Source organism: Ochotona princeps, chromosome 2 (assembly GCF_030435755.1).
Source record: "Ochotona princeps isolate mOchPri1 chromosome 2, mOchPri1.hap1, whole genome shotgun sequence".
Lineage (NCBI taxonomy): Eukaryota > Metazoa > Chordata > Mammalia > Lagomorpha > Ochotonidae > Ochotona > Ochotona princeps.
Window position 1 is genome coordinate 57,778,419 of NC_080833.1, and position 20,371 is coordinate 57,798,789.

Below are 20,371 nucleotides of genomic sequence, written 5' to 3' on the forward strand. Positions count from 1 at the left end.
AAAAAGGGATATGAATTGATTTATATTACAAATGTCTTTAGATTCTTGGAGACATCCAGGGACTAGGAAAGGAACTAGTAATACTAGTTTTGAAAATAGAAAAATACATCTCTATATCCTAAGTTACAAGAGTCCACACCAGAAGTAAGACTAGACAGTTTTCCATAATATTTTTTAAATTCTTCTTTGACTTGCTGTTAGCTCCGTTTCCAGGGCAATCTGTCATGCATACAAAGCTTCAATTAGCTTTTGAGAGCCTCCTTTTTCAACATTGGACAATAGCCAGGATCCACCACATACTAGTAGAAAAACCATCAAAGACCAAAGAAACACACAAAAATAGACCCAAAAATATCACAAGGGATGGGAGACAATTACAAATGTCTATAGTTAATTACCTTGTGAGAGAAATGAAAATGACATGATTCCTTAAACAAACAAAATATGATTAAAAATAAACATTAGAAAAAGCACACAAAATTCTTATAAAGTAAAAATATGCTCCAAGATAAAAGTCAGTTCAATAAATGGATTTAGAAGATGTCATCAAGAAAATCACCCAGAAAACAGAATTAAAAGACAAACATGAAAATTATAGGGGAAAATATAATAAAAATACAGGACAAATCTGAGAGACAGCTTCTTCTAATGGAAATTGCATTACTAAAAATAAATTGTTTGAAAAAAATACAAAATCATTAATTAAACAACAGAAAAAAAACTCAGAATTGCAGGTTAATTCACTTAAGTTAGACTCATTAAGTACAGGTGATAATATACCAAGCACATTGGAATGAATTTTCAAGGCTAAGGAAAGAATAAAATCCTAAATATTTCTTCTGAAAAGGAAGGATGGTTCGAGGTATAGTTTTGTTTAGGAATGGGGTTCAGTGTGCCTTAAAAGAAGTTAAAAAGCACATTCAAATTTATGCAGAAAAATATTTATCTGTGTATAAAATAAAGCTATTTTCAGAAATACAAATCCTCAAATCATGTGCTTGTGATAAATAATTTCACAGAAAGGGAATGGGTATTCAGTGCCACCAAGCTGAAGGAATAAATACAGGAAAAAATGAAGAAACTGGGTGCATAAAATAGGACATATTACACAGGGAAAAATATAAAGCTCACAGGAAGATAATGAAGAGAAACTCCACTATGATAATTAAATATCTAGTCATAAGAGTCAACTACTCTAGACTGGAGCAGAAATATACAGAGTTCCAAAAGGATGACTACTGAGGAAAGCGTCAGGGAAAGAGAATACAAGAGGAGGATCTCAGGAATCTGAGTCAGTGGAAGGCACACATAAAAAATAAAATGCAGAGAACAATAAGGCATTTTTTAAATCCAAGGAAACAAAGAGCACAAGAAATTAAATGTGATAAAGTTACAGTAGCAGAAAGATAGAATATTTCATAATCTGAAAACTTGGGACCAGAGTGTCTTAAATTTCAACCTTAACTCCAAGGAAGCAAAAAGAGCACAAGAAATTAAATGAGGTAAAACCTTTCTTCAGATTTTGGAATATTTGCATATAAATGTGGAATATCTTAGTAATGGGACCAAATGTAAACATAAAATTTGTATTTTTTTTAAGATTTATTTAGTTTCATTGGAAAGTCAGATATACAGAGAGGAGGAAAGCTATTGAGGAAGTGGCTGCTGCTGAGCCAGAGCTGAGCCGATCCAAAGCCAGGAGCCAGGAGCTTCTTCCAAGTCTCCCACATGGGCACAGGGTCCCAAGGCTTTGGGCTGTCCTTAACTGCTTTCTCAGGCCACAAGCAGGGAACTGGATGGAAAACGGGGCTGCCTGGATTAAAAATGTTTTGGTTTTTAAAGAACTTCCACTGTCGGGTTTTAAGATTAGAAGTGTTCAAACTGCACAAAAAATATAAATAGTATTAGAATAAAATAGTCAAAATGAAATAGATTATATTAATTTGAGACAAAGAATATTACATATGTAATTTGTTTGGTTAGAAGTATGTAAGATCCTATGGGAAGAAAGATAATGTCCTTATCCAGCCCCCTGTTACATACAATAAATCTGTAATTGAAAAATCAGAGTAGCACTGCTTTGTTGCTTAAGAAAAAAGTTGAAAGGTTGAAAGCTGTTATGTGCAAGCTCATAAGTCAGGAATGATTGGCATAGTGTGAGCAATGCCTCATGAAATCGATACTAAAGTCATCAGGGAGAGAAAAGGAATATCCAAAAAATTGCTAAATAAATGCATAAAGAAAAATAGAAACATGTCACCTGATCATTATCTTGCCACAGGAACACATAAGAAAAAGAGATGGAAAAGCAGTGATAGATTTTAGAGAACAATCCGGAAGTTGATTAGTAAACATGTGAGTGAAAATGTTAGCATGTTTAATTTTTAAAAGCTGTCAGATAGATGATTACATTAGAAGAGTCACGTTTTAGCTAAATCGATAAGAAGAGTGCAGAGAACCTTGTAGGAAAGAGTAGGCATGACTGAAGGGACCAGAGGTGGTGCAGGAGAGAAGACTTGGGCCTGGTGAATAATTCAATATATTATGATGAGCAATGAAGCATAAAGGATGACTACAAGAGATTACATTTTAGGCTAATGAAAGAGAAAGCAGGAACTTAAGTGAACTAAATTTCAAAAATTTTGTTTGGTAGTGCACTATGCTTCAGGTGGAAATCTGAATATTCTTTTTTTACTTCTAATTCTTAATATTTTTAGAAAAAATACAGTGACAGTAACAAACTGATACCAACAAATATCCACATGGTCTGATACAAAAGGATCAAGAAATAATGTAGAAACAAGAAGCATAGATAGTTGATTCATCACTCTTCCAGGTGTCATAAAAAATGTGCAGTTTGACTCAGCTCTGTGTAGCATCATCATTATGCCTCTTATTCAAATCAACACCCTGTGTACCAGTGCACATGCTCCTTTCCCCTTCAACCTTCCCCTCCACCTCCTATTTAATCGATTGCCAACTCTGGGTACCTAAAACCCTCCCAACATACTGCTTCTCTGCATCCTCACTGATACCACTATAATCAAATGCAATAATTACCTTAACAATTTCAATGACTTAAACAAACATTGGGTGCCTATTTTATGTTATATATTTACTAGTTACATGTGTTCAGTGCCAAATATAGCCTAGATCCAAGGCAGAAACATGATGTTGGGTTCCAAGGAGCTCAAGTAAGACCAAATAAAGCAGGAGTTACCAAACCTCATGATTTAGCTTCCCTGAAATGAGAATCAAGGAAGTTTAGATGTATTAGCTAAGAAGAAAGGTAATCTTCCTTTTTTTGATTAATTACTTTTCATTTTGTGACACAGTTTCATAGGCTCTGGGATTCCCCCAACCCCTCCCCATGCTCTCCCCCCATGGTGGATTCCTCCACCTTGTTGCAGTATCACAGTTCAAATCCAGTCAAGATTCTTTTATTTCAAGCATAGAGCCCTGCATCTTATTGTCCAGATAAATTCAACGGTTTCTTGGGGAGACCATCTCTGGCCTGAATATGGCAGAATATCATCCTGACCAATTAAAAGCCACAACATAACATCAACAACAATTTACAACATTCTGGAGTTAATTGACATGGTATTGAGTAACCAATATGTTAAAAAAAATGCAAGTTCTTAATCACATCCTGTGACTACTTCATTGACAGTTCAAATTTAGTTTATATACAGAACCGGCTGCTATACACCTTAAAATGGCTATAGATTGCTATTCAGCTGTCTCGTGTCTATTTTCATTTTGGTGTTTAGCAGTTTATTGTGCTGGAGCATGATTTTTACTGAACTTGGCAGATTTTAGGACAGTCTAAACTGGCTTATAACTCTAACAAGACATATGTCAACAGTTGAGGTGCAGAACAGTTTTAGGAGGGGTGTACAGAGAAATCCTCAAGGCCTTAGTGAGGAGTAACTGATCTTTGGGACCTACCTAGTAAGGTATATGTGAATCCACACTGACGTTTCCTGTCTGGTTATAAGCTTTCCTTGTTGTTCTCTATCTGTCTACTCTAATTTTTTTTAGGGGGGACTGCTCCAGAGCGACCCTGATGATCATTTCAAGAGAGGGTGGGGATCCAAAGTTGAACTAAATAAGGACCAGAGAAAGTGTTTTAATCAGCCCTGAATAGATTTTCATGTGAAAACAATCATCTATAAATATTTAATCATAAAGCTTTCCTCGAAAATATATTTACATTTATTTCAGAAGTTAAAGGAAGAATAACAATAGCTTAGGGTACAGCAGCCGGATGCTTTTAAGCTTATTTTACTCGATTGCTTCAAATTTGACTTAACCAAGGCAATTTGAAAAACAAAATCCTGCATTGCTTTTTATAAACTATCACTAATTTCTGTTTCAAAATAAATTTACACTCTTGGTAAAAAAAGAATAATAGATTAAATACAAGTTTCCAAATAATGTTTGTCCAATCCTAATTCTGTGGTTCAAAAACCATACTTTGTGCTTTGAGTTTGAGAATGAGTGAAATAAAATCTCCTCAAAGTACTTACTTCAGACCTTGGGAAGCAGCACATTCAATTAGGATGCACTCTGGTCAATTTTGGGAACCAAGATTGGAGTGCTCTTTCTTCTTCCTTTGAATATTGACAAACGTAGTGACGCTATAGCTAGAATATGAAGTTTCTCCAATGAGTCATCAATAGGTGATGATGGTTTGGAAGAGAGTTTCAGACATAGTCATTCATGTACTCAAGCATTTTTTCATGCTTCAGTTATTGAATATATATTATGGATTAATCACCATGGAAAACACTAAGATGAACTAAGTACTGTCCTACCTTCAAAAAACTTAATACTCTAGAAGCAAATGACAGGAGGGAGGCAGGGGGGAGGGAGCAACATGGGAGAAAGGGATATCATTATATTCCTATAATAGTATCCATGAAATATATTAAATATGTTAAAATTAATTTAAACATTTTAAGTAAGCTTTAGTGCCGGAGGAATAGAAGAAAGACATTTCAAGCCTTTCACAGGAATTTCTGGTGGGACACTGGACACACAAAATTAACATTCTGAAGTGAGCAACTAAATCAGTCCTAATCTGCAGATCCAGAAGAAAAAAAACTCTGTTAAAATAATCCATTTGAATCCCCCACATTTAGCCCAGTTGCTGGAATACAGTGATTACAAAATTAATGCTCACTGATGGTGTGAACCATTGAGTTAATGGGAAGACATAAACTTGGGTGTGATATCTTAATATACAGGAGAAATATCTTTTCCAATCAACTCTGAAGACATATATTCTATCCTGAGGATAATGTTAAATCTTAACACATTCTATACAGTTGTTGCAATTAAAAGTATAATAATGATGACAGCTTAACCTAAGTCAATATTGTATTTTGGGCCAGTGTGCTTCTTACAATGCTATGCAATGACAGAAAGTCTCTTAATCTCTCTGAATCCATCTTTTTGTTTGTGATTTTGGAATAAAATCTGTTTAACACTCCTTGCCAAGCTGTTGAAAGATTTGCTGATACAATATGTGTATCATCTATACATTTTAAAGCATTGTGGAATGTATGTGTACCAAAATTGAATTTCAAAACTTATATCATAATGCTTTCTACAACAGTCAATTAAGCTGTTTTTTTTTTTTTTTTCCTTCTTCTTCTCTCTAGTGCAGTGCCTGGAGATGACCACCAAGCGGAAAATCATCGGCCGTCTGGTGCCGTGCCGATGTTTCCGAGGTGAAGAAGAAATCATCTCTGTTTTAGATTATTCTCACTGCAGCCTTCAGCAGGTGCCAAAGGAGGTCTTTAACTTCGAGCGGACATTAGAGGAGCTTTATCTAGATGCCAATCAAATTGAAGAACTACCCAAGGTAATTTATGACAACCAATACATCACACTGAATAAGTTTCTCATGATTTTCCATAGACTGGAAATTTATAATGATAATGTTAACTATTGCCTTTTATTTGGATAATTGACAGATCATTGAAGTTACTATAGATTTTCCCAACATTCTCATTTGCTTTTAGTGCTACTTTCATTTTTAACTTTGTATATTACATTATGCTAATATTATATACTATATGAATGCTAATATTATATGTTAGTAGCAAATTGCACTCCATCGAAGTCATCATTTTATAGAGTAGGCTTCATTGTTTTAATTTTAAAGATACAAATTGAAGGATCGATATCAATTAATTATGTTTAAAAAGAAAGGAAAAGGTATGACATTTTGATTTACAGAACTGAAAATCAGTATCGTATGCTTAGTGGTTTAAAACTTGAAATATGTTCTAAATATAAGAAATACTATTTTATATCTGTAGTTAATACTACTGTGAAAAAGTTTTGGTCTTACAGTTTAAGATTTGATTATTATATCTATTACTGAATCTATGGGGCAAATAGTACAAAAAGTTGGTTCAAAAATTTGTGAAACAGCACAAACATGTACACACAGATCTGATACAATATTGTGCTGAGCAACAAAAACCAGATTTCCTGCAAATCATTTTCTGTCACTGAAAATACTGCATAAGTAAATATTAACTAAAGCAGACCAAAGCCATCTAATGAAGAGGCTCAAAATATAAGCCAGTAGAAACTAAGCTTCGCTTAAATAACTATCTCAAACTATTTAGTTAATGTAGTATTTCTTTGTGAAAGACTAAACCAGGCTAAGAATAAAAAAAAAGTCATTGTTTATGCTAAAAAGAGCGTGTTAAATATTTGAGAACCAGTAAAGAATATTTCTCAATAAAAACTCGAGCTTCACTATCAAAATCTGAAATGTTAGTGTTCTGATAAAAAAAATTCTAAGTATCTTCATTTAAGGTTATAAATTATTCATTCATAAATTAAAAGTTATAACCTGCTTAATGCATGTTTCAAAAACATATCTCATTTTTGACAACCAAGTGGGTGATGTCTTCTCAGACCTTCCCTCAGTTTGGGCTGGCTCAGGCCCATGATAATAGTTGATCCAATGGATAAGCACAGGATTAGAAACTACTTGAATGTAAGGATGTCTCATATTCACCTTTGCTTCTATGTACAAAGACATACATAGTGAATTTTACTGTAGGATTTGATCAACAAAACTATGTAGGATCTTATAAACGAGTCATAAATGTGAAATTTCACCTTAAATGAGAAAAAAAAGTATTTATTGTGTAGGTCAGACCAGCCTAGGATTGGCAGAAAAAGCAGAAAACATCTAGTTAAATCTGAATTTTACATTAAAAAAATAAGCAATTTTGTAGCATAATTCTGTCATAAATATTACAAGGAATATACTTAATATTTTTTAAAGATTAGCTTTCTGTCCGTATAAAATTAGAGTGTAACTGGGAATCTCCTATTTTTACATACTAAATCTGACAACCCCAGGCCTATCTAGTCATTTAAAAATCTAGGATCCATGAAGCAGATTTTGTAAGATAAACACTAAAAGCACGGCTAACCAATGAATCAATTATGCATTTACTATCTGCTCTTTTACTTGAGGCCTTAAGGGAGACACAAGAGAAACAAATTTCACTTTTTGCTTATCTGACAGCCTGATCTGACAACATAATTACAGAGAAAAACTGAAGCATTAATGGTACATGCTCAGCAATGTATAATTAGAGACTTAGAGTCAAACACTTCGGTAAGCCTTATACCGAGAGATGACTTCTATTCTTGCAGAGGTGAGGAAAGGCCTTGACCAAAGAACACATATATAGAAATTAAGATGGTTATTTTGTAGGGAGTCAGGGAGAAGGAAGAAAGTCCAGGAGAGTCTGAAGCTGCAATGTATGTATGAGTGAGATCAGTATGTAGAGAGAGGAGAAAGGAACCAGAAGGAAGGAACCTCCAGCAAGTTCCAGGTCTGGGTTCTTATGTTAGATTTCCACCTTGGTCTCCATAGCCCCAGCCCCTGGCTCACCAGGCTCCATCTCCTGTGATACCATACTGATGCCACACCGTTGTCTATACAACCTTTCTCCCAATTCCAGTTGGAGTAGGTCCCAGGATTAGGGAGACACCAGGTGTCCAATATCACTACATTGTTGGTGGTGCTGATCTTGCTAAAAGTTGTTGGCCATTATGTCTGATGGCCATATGGAACTATTTTGACATGTACGATGCCAAAGTCAGTATTATTTTCCTGTAGGACCAGTGCAGTCCACTGAACTCAGTGCGTTCTTGCTGAGCTGTGCACATGCACAGCTCACTGTTGTAGCTTGCAGTCTTAAATTCTTTTCACACTATACAAAATGGTGTCTGATATGCCACTACTAGAGTTCTTGATCTGCAGACCATCAGGCCTGAGGGATGCCTGGACCTATCTTGGGTCAAACCTGTAGGATGCCTCATTGTTGCAGTTTGCTAAGCCAGAAATGAGTTCACTCCCAGCTCAATGCATTAGCCATACTGTCCCTAGCCCTTGCCTCCTTAGACAAAATGGTAACCTATATGGCTCTGGAGGTGGACTGGGTTGTGAAATTTACCCTGTTCCTGCACTGCCCCTTTGAGATCTGTTGCTCTGTCTCTGCACCTGTTCAAATCAAACAGACCAGCAGGATGGGCAGTTCTTTGCTGGGTCACCTCCTGAGCTAGGTCACCTACTTGGGGAGCATTGGTCTAGGCATACGGGCCATCATATGCTGCAATCCTATGTACATCATTGTGATGCTGGACCACATGTAAGTAGGTTAGAATCCATCTAGCACCCTAACATTGATACCAGCATTTCAAGCATAAACTTGACTTGCAGTGCCACAAAACCTGTAGGAAGAGACAGAGAGAGACACAGAGAGAAATTCTACTAATTCACCCTCCAAACGATCACAAAGGCTAGGAATGGGCTGTGTCATGTAAAAGCCAAGAGCCAAAATTTGAGCGCACAACTCCAATGGTGGCAAAGATCCAACTACTTAAATTACCACCTGATGCCTCCTAGGGTCTTAATTATCAGATAGATAGGAATAGAAACCAAGGATGGATCTTAAATCCAGGTGTAATGATATGCAACACATACATGTGAATTGATATTTTAACCCCTTGATTTTCTTTTCTTTTTTTTTTTTTAAAGATTTATTCATTTTTATTACAGCCAGATATACACAGAGGAGGAGAGACAGAGAGGAAGATCTTCCGTTCGATGATTCACTCCCCAAGTGAGCCGCAACGGGCCGATGCACGCCGATCCGAAACCGGGAACCTGGAACCTCTTCCAGGTCTCCCACGCGGGTGCAGTGTCCCAAAGCATTGGGCCGTCCTCAACTGCTTTCCCAGGCCACAAGCAGGGAGCTGGATGGGAAGTGGAGCTGCCGGGATTAGAACCGGCGCCCATATGGAATCCCGAGGCTTTCAAGGCGAGGACTTTAGCCGCTAGGCCACGCCGCCGGGCCCAACCCCTTGATTTTCATAAATGTTTTTAAGAAAAGAATATAGCATCTTGATCTTCATAATACTTGTTACTCATAAGAATACACTACAACATTTTGGGGGCTGACTGTTCCGACTGGTGCAAGCAAAAATTAGAGTGAGTGAGGTCTGGTTGGGCTTTGCTGTAGCATCAGCTGGCAGAGGCTGGCACTGGGGGGCTAAATCTGTCAACTCCAGAACCACCTGGATAATGCATAATCCGGGAGTGGGAGTGACCTAGTAGGAAAATAGTGAACACTTCCTTTTTGGGTTGCCACTCCCACTGGAGAGTACAAAAACCAGAACTGAGGCAGCAGTGGCTAGACAGAATGGCACCCGCCAGTATGTGTGTGGCCTGGATAACAGAGTTGGTTGGGTTTAGGCTTCAATGCCCATTGACATTTTGAGAGCTGAATGGGGTGTAGGACAGACTGAACAAGTCTGTGGTACATAGTGGCAAGCATGGGAACCAGGGTAGGGGGCAGGTCTGGTGGGGGTTGTGGGGAGTCACCTCAATTAGGCTGCAGCTCCCACTGGTTTGTGTAAGAGCCGCGTATGAAGTGGACAGGATAGGGCTGGACTACAACACCCATTGGTTCGCATGGAAGACAGGGCTGGAAACAGAACTGACCAAGCAATTGCAATGACCAGCATGAGCATAAGCTGTTTGGGGTGACGGACAGTGCCGAACACTGTATTGTCAAGCACACACAAGAATCAGGTCTGTGGATCACCTCAGATGAAGTTTTTTGGAGGATCCCAGCAACTGAACTGCTGATCTCAGAACCCCAACCATGAAGAGACTATGTCAGCCAGTAGATTCTGAATAGATTTCATCATGCTTGGAACGGCGAGATTGGCAGCAATTCAGAACTGTTGAACTATCAAAACTGCTTGAGCAGGATCTTTGGAGCATGCCTTAATGGGATGGTGGGAGACTAGGAGGAGCTTCTCCCTTTGTTTCTCCCCTGATCCCAGATACAGGGAAAAGAATGATGATAATATTAGTGTGGATACAATGGTCTTACCCACTTTCCTGTAGCTCTTGACCCTTTGCACCCTAATCAACTAAATACAATTATAAAAAAATTTTTTTAAAAGTAGGACAAAGTTGAATAGTTAACAACACCTAACTTTGAGATGTTGTGAAACTACAGTAATCAAAAGCTTGTGGTTGGTTTTGGCATTAAAACAGAAACAGAAAAAAAAAGAAACATAAAACTTTCTGTTTATTTTTGTATTTTTCTTAAAACAAGTCCATAACCTCATGATTATATAAAGTAAGAGTTCATTACACAACTTTTTCCATTGTTTTGTTTTAATTGAATGATTGTTGAAATCTAATTTCATAATGGCAGGTAGTAAATATGAAAATAAAATTTAACAAAACTACAATCAATATGGAATATTATTAGTAAGCTTATAGATGCCAGAAAATAAAAGTCCTATGCATCCATAATTGCTTTTTCTAAAAAGAAAAACTAATTCCAGGGCAAGGTCACAAGAACACAATTGCAATGGTGCAAACAACTGTGTTCATCACTTATGCCAGGCAATGTAGCTAAAATATTGATATCTAATACACAGTCGGCACAGATTTATCAAAATGTGTGTTGCAGACTGATGATATTTTTTCATGGTATAGCTGAAGTCACTGGCCCATGAAATAGCAAAAATCCTCACCAACTCTTCAGAAAATAAATAGATAATAAAAATCCATCTGAATCAAGCTGGTAGCCAGCAAGTGGAAAAGAGATCCAAGCTTATAACCAACAAATGGGCTTTGAGAAAAAATGATGAGGCAGTCTTATCCTCATTGTCCTAAGTTCCTCCATGTACCAAGTTTGTTCTTCCTGTAGACAGTTCCTTCAGTAACTTTGTATCCCTGAAAAAGTATACCCTTTATTTTATACTATTCACCCCATCAAAAATAAAGACAGTTACAGAGAAGCTGCGTCTCCAGGAATTATATAGTACAATTTGTTATGTCTGCCAATATTAGATATAATGTAAACATTTTTTTGTTTTTATATTAGTGATATGTTAATACAACAAGAACAGATTTCATGTAGTTCACAGATACAATTCTAGTATCATTCCCTTCCCTCCTACCTTCCCTTTTTTTCTCTTCTCTCCTCTTTCATCTCTTCTCTTTTATCTCTTCTCTCTCTTCTTGGTTTCTTATACATTCAGATTTGACCTCAATAATATCTTTCACAGCAAGCCAATTGCTGGCCTTGGATCATGTAAGAAAATTAAGAGTTTGTTTTTGCAGTGTGCAGAATAAGGCACCTGGGAGTTATCATGTGATTCCTAGACTTCTTCAGGTAAATATTTTTATAGAATAAAGTTTAGATTGAAGGTTGCACATTCACTTGGTGTGCAAGTCTCTAGTTGTCTGCAGAACTTATGGCCTGCCTTCAATTGGTTATCAATTTTGTTTTACTGAGGATTCTGAAGATGACAAAGTGGTCTTCAGTTGGTCAGGTGTTAGATAATTTTGGATCAGCACTTGAGATTCCTAGAAAAACCCTCAAGATAAGATCTACCCTAAAAATGTTATCTATAGTGGAGATAAATAACCTCATGTATTTTGTTTTCAACGTACCCTGCAAGGCCAGCTGATTTCCTTCAGTTTTTAAAAGATTGATTTTTTTTCTGTCATAAAGCCAGGGCAAGAAAACTTGAAGCTAAGGAAGGAAGGCCTGGAGCTGTGGGTGGCTAAATCCTGATACTAAATTGTCTCTGCATCAAAGGCACTATATAGAGGCTCAGTACTGGGATTCCAATATTGCTTGAAGTATTTTACTGTTTTAAAATTTTATATTAGAAATTCTTAATTATGTTTGTGTATATGAAACTGGGCTGCATCTATTGCCTTCAATTTTTTGAACTGTTTACTAATTTTTGATTGAAAACTCAAGTCAACACTTATTTGTAAGCTTTATCTAAATACCAAACTTCATTGAGATTTGATTAATTAACTCATTGCTGGCTCTTATTGCCATTTCAGAGAGTGACATTAAAAAAAAAAAAAAAGCAATAAAGCAAGAGCCTGGGGTGATGGCTCAGTGATGGCTGACTCTTCACTTGCAAGAGCCCGGATCCCATATGGGTGCTGGTTAATGTCCTGGATGCTCTGCTTCTCATCCAGCTCCCTGCTTGTGGCCTGGGAAAGCAGTTGAGGATGGCCCAAAGCGCAGCCATGCTGCACCTATGTGGGAGACCCGGAACAGAGGCTCTGAGCTCCTTGGCTTCAAATTGGCTCAGCTCTGGCCATTGCGGCCACATGGGGTTTGAATCACCGGATGGAAGATCTTCCTCTTTGTCTCTCGTCCTCTATATATATCTGACTTTTCAATAAAAATAAATAATAGTTAGAGGCTGCCCCAGTTACTCAAATGAGAGAATTTTAGCTACAACTTGATTGACAGTAGTGAAGAAAAAAAGAAGTATTTTTAACAATGGCATTATTCTAAAGAGCTAAATAGAATATTGTTGCTTACTCCAAGTTTCTCCTGGTCAAGATTTAGCTCATTAAGTGAAGAAGAGATAAGGGCTAAGGATCTGAAAAGAGATTTGGAAAGAGTTGATATGGATAAGAGGAGGAAAACAAGAGGAGAACACTCTATTGAGGATGTAGGAAAAGGTATATTCTGTCATGGAAATCAAGCTCAAAGAGATTGACTAAAATGACAGAAAGACCGTTGTATTTGCTAGTGTGGAAGTAATTGGTGAATGGGATAAGAGTAGGAACGTGAAAACCTATCAGTGATTGATTGAGGAGACAATGCTGACCACAGAAATCTCTCAGACCATGTTATTGTAAAGAATAGCAGAAAAATAAGACACGCTAGATGACTGTTTAAAATCAAGAAACTTTCTTACTCTGTATTTTAAGATCAATAACACCAAAACACATTTGTACACTCATAATAATAGATAGGAAGAAAAAGAGGGAAAAACTACATGCAGGAAATCGATGGACTGATTGCAGGATCGGTGTCCTGAAGGTAAAATGACACAGGGCTCACAGAATGCAAAGAGCAGTTGCCTTTCAGAGAAACAGGGAGGAGGAGCGGAAGGGGGTTGAATTTTATTATGAAATCTTGCAAATATGTTAAAAGCATTATCTGGATGGCAGTAAGAATAGATTTTGTTGTCTCCTGACTTTGCTGTATTTCTTCTTCACTGTTCTGTTATAGGGAAAATGTCAAATGCAGCAAAATGTAAACTTTCAAGAGCCAGCCACGATTGTAGATTGTCGTTAACTGCAGTACCAAAAGAACATATACCAGTTCACTTTACTTACTAAATTTACTAAAATTAGAAATGATATGCCTCCTAGTCTAGAAAGGAAGGCATGTTCTTTTTTAATTAACAGTGATCTAAAAGGAGAGAAAATTCTCTTTGCAGAAAGTCATTTTTCCAAATGACACTTAATGAGTTAAATCTTGACCAGGAGAAGCTTCAAGTAAATAACAATATTCTGCTTAGTTCTTTTGAGTAATTCCACTATTTCTTGTTTCCTGGTACCAATGTGATTTTGCTATTGATTTTTCATTTTGGTAAGTTTGTAAATTTATGTATCCCTATAACATTTATTTTCTAGAGAGTTAAAGTTCTCTGTTTTCCTTAAGTAGATGAATTAAAGATTTGTGTTCCTTTTGAGCTGGCAGTAAAGGTTAATTATGTTGATGTAATTCCTATGGCTCTTTATGGAGCCTTTTCTGTGTGGTTGTGGCCTTCAGTTAGAATAAAGTTTCTCTTTGTTCTAAATAATTAAGAGTTGACTTCATGAAAGCACATACAATACATTTAGCACACAAATTTTCTCATTAACATTCATGATAATTTTTACTGTCATCCATGGGAAAGAACTACCCCAGCCAGCAGAGAAATTACAACACACGGGGAAATGGGGAAGACCTAAGGATGCCAAGGGCAGGCCCAGAGATGCTGACAGACCCAAGTAAAAACGCTGTTCACAGGAAGTGTCAAGTGGAAGCAAGGGGTTCTGAGGAAATGAAGACAATATCAAATTAAATAATAATTGATTTTAACTTTAATCCTGTTGTAAATTTTGTTTTATGGCTTTCCATTTAATGGAATGTATAGTAGTGACATAATAGAGACTTGCATATTCAGATATGAAGATGCGGTGCAGTATGCATCTCTGGTTCCAAATCAAAGCACTCCCAGTGAGACGTTGGATATATCTTAACAACAGGATGCTGGACTGTCTGCCATTGTCTGTACCAGCGATGTCAGTACACAATTGAACAGCAGATTGATGGATTTGTGACTGTTTATGAAGGACTATGCTATTGCAATAATGTGGGGGAAATCAGTTGGGAGGAGAAATTTTTGTGAGGGGGTTAGTGAAACCCCAGAGTCTATGGAATTATATCATACAATTAAAAATAAAATAGAAGAGAAAAATTGAACCAATCACAAAAGTTAATAAAAAGGCTTAGTTGGGCCCAGCACAATAGTGTAGCGGTTAAGGTCCTTGCCTTGAACGCCCCGGGATTCCATATGGGTGCCAGTTCTAATCCCAGTGGCCCCACCTCCCATCTAGCTCCCTGCCTGTGACCTGGGAATGCAGTTGAGGACGGCCTAAGACTTTCGGACTCTGCACCCGCGTGGGAGACCCGGAGGAGGTTCCTGGCTTCGGATGGGTGCAGCACCAGTCACTGCAGCCACTCGGGGAGTGAATCATCGGACGGAAGATCTTCCTCCCTGTCTCTCCTCTCTGTACAATCGCCTTTCCAATAAAAAAAATAAATCTTTAAAAAAAAGGCTAATTAATGAAAGAACTAGAGAATCCTTTAGACTAAGGGAAGTTACCTCTTTCATCCATTTTCACAATGAAGACTTACAAGTCTGTTATGCCAATTCATGCCCTATTTCTCAATACAATGTTTATACTTTCTGAATTTACTTGATGATTCACACTCAAAAGAGCCTAATTGACATCCTTGAGGTCTCTGCTATATTTTCTAAAGCAGTTGGTTCAGTCCCATTACCAGGACCCTACTGTGCTTTCTCACCTTCCACATCAAATCAAAACATAAAATGTCAAAGTTTACACTTAAATTTTATCCCCATCATTGTCCTATGTTTGGAACCTTTGTCAGAACCTCATTATCTTCTGGCAACCAATGAAATAGTCTCTGGATTTGTAACCCTAAAACCAGCCATGTCACCCATTTTGTTCCACGATCAAGCAATTGTGATAGATTACAAATGAAAGTGTGACTAGACTTCGAGATAAGTGAAGGCAGTCACTGTCAGCTCTCTGAGTTCAAGAGAACACTGTGCACCGTGGCATGCAAAGCTAAGAGAAGGCAGCTTTGTCTATTCCCAGTGTACCTCTGCATTCTTTTGCTGCTTTTGCAGTCACAGAGAGTTTCATCTCAATTGCTGTTTCTCCCACAGCTGTCATTCTTTTTTAAAAAATATTTATTTATTTTTATTGGAAAGTCAGATATGCAGAGAGGAGGAGAGCCAGAGAGGAAGATCTTCCATCCAATGATTCACTCCCCAAGTGACCGCAACGGCCGGTGCTGCGCCAAACTGAAGCCAGGAGCCAGGAACCTCTTCCGGGTCTCCCTTGCAGAGGCACGGTCCCAAAGCCTTGGGCCATCCTCGACTGCTTTCCCAGGCCACAAGCAGGGAGCTGGATGAGAAGTGGAGCTACCGAGATTAGAACCGGCGCCCATATGGGATCCTGGCGAGTTCAGGGCGAGAACTCTAGCCGCTAGGCCACTGCACTGGGCCCCACAGCTGTCATTCTTCAGTCACTGGAACAGTTAGTTAATTCTCTTCTGTTCCTCCATATGACCATAAGCAAAAGCCTACAGTTGTACCTACCAGCCCTATCATAGTGATTCATTTAATCCACATTTACTGCAATGTGTTTTCTTCCCTCTCTTGAATAAGACATTATGTCTATTTCATTCTTTTAACAGAAATTAACATGGATCTGGTACAAATCTAAAATCCCACTAAACATTTACTGCACAAATAAATTATAAAATGACATTTTAAGAGTCTGTTATAGAAATATATACTCCAAATAATATGAAAACACAGTAGATACACAACTAATCCTTTGTTTGTGGTCATCAGGAAAATCGACCTGGCAGACATGCACTGCTGAAGGAAGACTGGCAGATAATCTAATTGAATTTTCAAATTAAAAAATGAACTGCAGGAGGCCAGCTCCAGCCGAGTTTGGAGCTTGGGAAGGGTGCGTAGAGTCTTCGATAAAGAAAGACACGGGCACTGTCACTTGGTGCTGTCTCGCAACAGCTCAAGAAGCTATCCTTTTTATTTACTCAGACACATCACAAGCTTCTACACAAGCAAATAATTGTTCTATTTTTACTTCAAGACTAAGGGGGCATGCACAGACATTTGGTCATTCTATCTGTACTTCAGGGCTAAGCAGGTGCCCCTAAAGGTAATTCTGTAAAATACTGTATTGATATTCTTCAAAGCAAGCCATTATTCATTCTTCAGTAGTAGCCATGGAGAGACAGCCAGGACTCCATGGCCAAGGCACATGCAATTACCTGCTAATCAGTAATATATTCCTACCACATTTCTATTTCTACATTTTACCCATCATTTAATGGGAAAATATGCAACAAGGAAAAAAACATAAAAATGCAAGACAAAAGTTTCAAATGGTAAATTGCCCCTACAACTATAGGCTCTATAACCCCATAAACAACCAACAATTAAAAGCATATTTCTTTAATAAAGGCATCCTTAATTCCTCTAGCTAAAAATTATAAAAGTGGCTGGGACAGTTACATTTTCTATGTGCCAAAGATATTGCAGAGAGGCTAGCCTTTGAGATCACAGTAACTATATTTATTGCCATAGCAGTTTCAGCTCTTACTCCCATCAGTTGCATTAATATTTAGGATATTTATCAATCCCCTTCCCAGAAGGTATGCTACATGGCTGGGCCAGATTCTGAGGCAATTGTTAGGCACCTAATAAGGTGTCCAGAAATGGTATGGGCTTAATTGTGCTCCTGTGTGTAAATTGTCAAAGGCCGACTCACCAAGACATTATCAGTGACATTAACTCTCAAGCTCACATCGGTTGCAAAACCATCTCACAGGGGCAAGCAACAATGCGTCAATAGATTACAGAATTCTTAGTGGGGTGCTTGAGTGTCCATGCAAACAGGGGTGAAACCGCATGAAGGTTGTCAGAGAGAAATCTGTTGGGCGCTGCCCAACAGCTGCAAGCTCTCCTGGGCCCTGCCAAACAGGGGAGCTGTTCTCTTCACACCTTCGTGTCATCCACACCTACTGCATGGACCCCAGCACTGACCCTTAGAGAAAACTATTTAGAGGTAGAGTAAGAATTCAATTACAGATTTACCTAATAACAAAACTTGTAACCTATTATTATTATCCCAGTGGAGAAGACATTACAATCATGCCATGAGCCATTTTCTTTCTGGTTCCTCATCTTCACTGGTCAAATACACGAAGTTCAGCCTTTAGTTGTAAAACCTATCAGTTCCTAAAAAGGCAAAAACTTTGTCCCTCTCCTCCTCCCACCCCCAACCCCAACACGTTTATACATACAGAGTCAGTTTATGCTACTACGAAAGCCTAAATGCTATTCAACTGATTTGTTCATACCACACTGATTGTTGTGTATAGGCAAAGGTGCAAATGTCAATTATCCAATAATTTCACATACCAAGATTACTGAAAAGCTAATATAAAAAACTCCTAAAGCATACTTACAGACACACATGCTCTTAAATGTGCAAACACACAGGTCTCTTCTCTTAAGTTCAACAAAGATGTTAGGAAGTTATTCCACAAATGTGTATGAATAATGAAGTTGGAAAAAATAAGGATCATTTAAATTAAGATTTGAAATTTAGATTTTCTATTTTTCTCTCTGGATATGATATGCTTGCTATCATAAAGTAATGGTGAGTATGTACATTCAAGAACATTCTCATTTAAAAAGTATTTAAATTCAGGTTAAAATCAAACACAATAGGTATAGCTATGTTTCCTTGTATACTCAGATTGACAGTTATTATTCCAATGAATCCTCTCTGCTTGTCACCATTTAAGAGATGAAAGTTAGATAAAATAGTTTGAAGACCAGACAAACCCACACATTCAGTTGTTTCTGGGTTAAGAATAAAATCTAGGGATGTTTCTTTTGGAATAAAATATAATTTGTAATTCCCTTTCTCTGCTGTAATTTTATTTATTTATTCATTGTCATTTATTGCTTCACATATTGTTTTATTCATTATTAAAATACATTTAAATTTTATGTTCCATATTTGTAATCACAGGCTGGCTGTGCACTTATTCCTGTCTGAGTCCTTGCCCTGTACCTTTTACTGATTAGATCTTCAAGAGTTGCTTTTTCAGCACTAGCATTTAGAAGGAAGAGAACTGGGAGGGAGAGAAGGAAGGAACAAACTAAGAAAGGGAGAAGAAAAGTAGGAAGGAGTGTGACAGAGAAGTTAGGTGACTATCCTAGTCAGAAGCTTACAGCTCCGCTAAGCACTTACGAGTTGACTCCTTTATAATCAAGCATAACTTTAACACTTGGATTGAACCAAAGAATTTTAGGCATTATATTTTAATGGACACCAGATAACTAAATATTTGAAGTAGGTTTCACATTAACTTGAATATTTTAAAGGAATTCAGAAGTTGAATATTTTAAAGGAACTCAAAGAAGAGAGTTAAGAAACCAGCCAAACATTGATATCAACTCCTTAGACTATCAGTTCTTTCCCTGAGAAAGTTCACCCATGTCAACATATGACACCAGTAACCTTCTCGTTCAGTAGCCATGATGCTATAAGAGACATCTAAACAAAGGACTTATCTTTTAAAAATTGACAAGCAATACTTTTTTTTTCGCTTGTGATGGAAAACTAAGCAATTTATTTTTTAAATTTTTCTGAAGAAACCATATTTAGCATATACTTGAGTTATAGTCAAACACATTTGTGACATCTTTATATTATCATTAAATTCCCAGGCCTGATGTTAAGACAATGAATTACTAATTCAAATCATAATAATTTGTCTTTCTCTAGCGCTTCACATTAGCAACATGGCATAATATATAGGAGGGCTTTTTAAAATAATCATGAGAAACATAGATAATGAAAAAAACTACACATGACTTTCAAAAATATTTGGCAGTAATTAATTTTAACTTTTAATTCTATTTTCAACAATCTTTCTTAAATACTTTCACTTACTGTAATTTCAAGTCTTTGCTGTCATTTTATACAATGTGCCTAGCACTGTGTTATACAGTGTCAGTTTTATAGAAACTAGAGAATCTTAGGATCTAGAAATCACAAATATGGGTAACCAAATGGAATTTTATAAGTTCAGAGCTAGGGCATGGAAATCAATCAATCTATGGCTTAAAAAGGGAATATCTGAGCCTAACAGATAAGGGAATGCCTGGTAGGGTTGAAAGAAAAGGAGTGTCATCTGGAAACCTAGTGTTTTTGCAAAGGCAAGTAAAGTACAGCAGGTGTAGAATACAGCATCACACCATAGCTGACGATGAGACCACCCAGGGATGGAAATAGAGAGGTATGGAAGAGCGACACAGGATAAGAGGACTGGGAGGATAAGAAACTGCAGCCGTGCAGGCTCTTGAAAGCCATCCTCAAGAATTGGGATCTTTTCAAGAACTATGAGTGATAAGTTATGATTTTCTGTCCCAGAGCTTTTTTTTTTTAAGATTTATTCACTTTTATTACAAAGTCAGATATACAGAGAGGAGGAGAGACAGAGAGGAAGATCTTCCATCCAATGATTCACTCCCCAAGTGAGCGCAACGTCTGGTGCTGTGCCGATCCGATGCCAGGAACCTGGAACCTCTTCTGGGTCTCCCTTGCAGGTGCACTGTCCCAAGA

The 20,371-nt window shown here is 37.4% G+C and overlaps 1 protein-coding gene across 1 annotated transcript in view; it reads left to right on the top strand.

The window, feature by feature from the left end:
- LRRC7 (leucine rich repeat containing 7) overlaps window positions 1-20,371 on the top strand; it is a 470,136-nt gene that overhangs the window by 168,197 nt on the left and 281,568 nt on the right. The window contains exon 3 of the mRNA XM_036494635.2: window positions 5,670-5,872. Coding sequence (XP_036350528.2) covers window positions 5,670-5,872 — 203 coding nt within the window. The remainder of the gene's footprint in view (window positions 1-5,669; window positions 5,873-20,371) is intronic.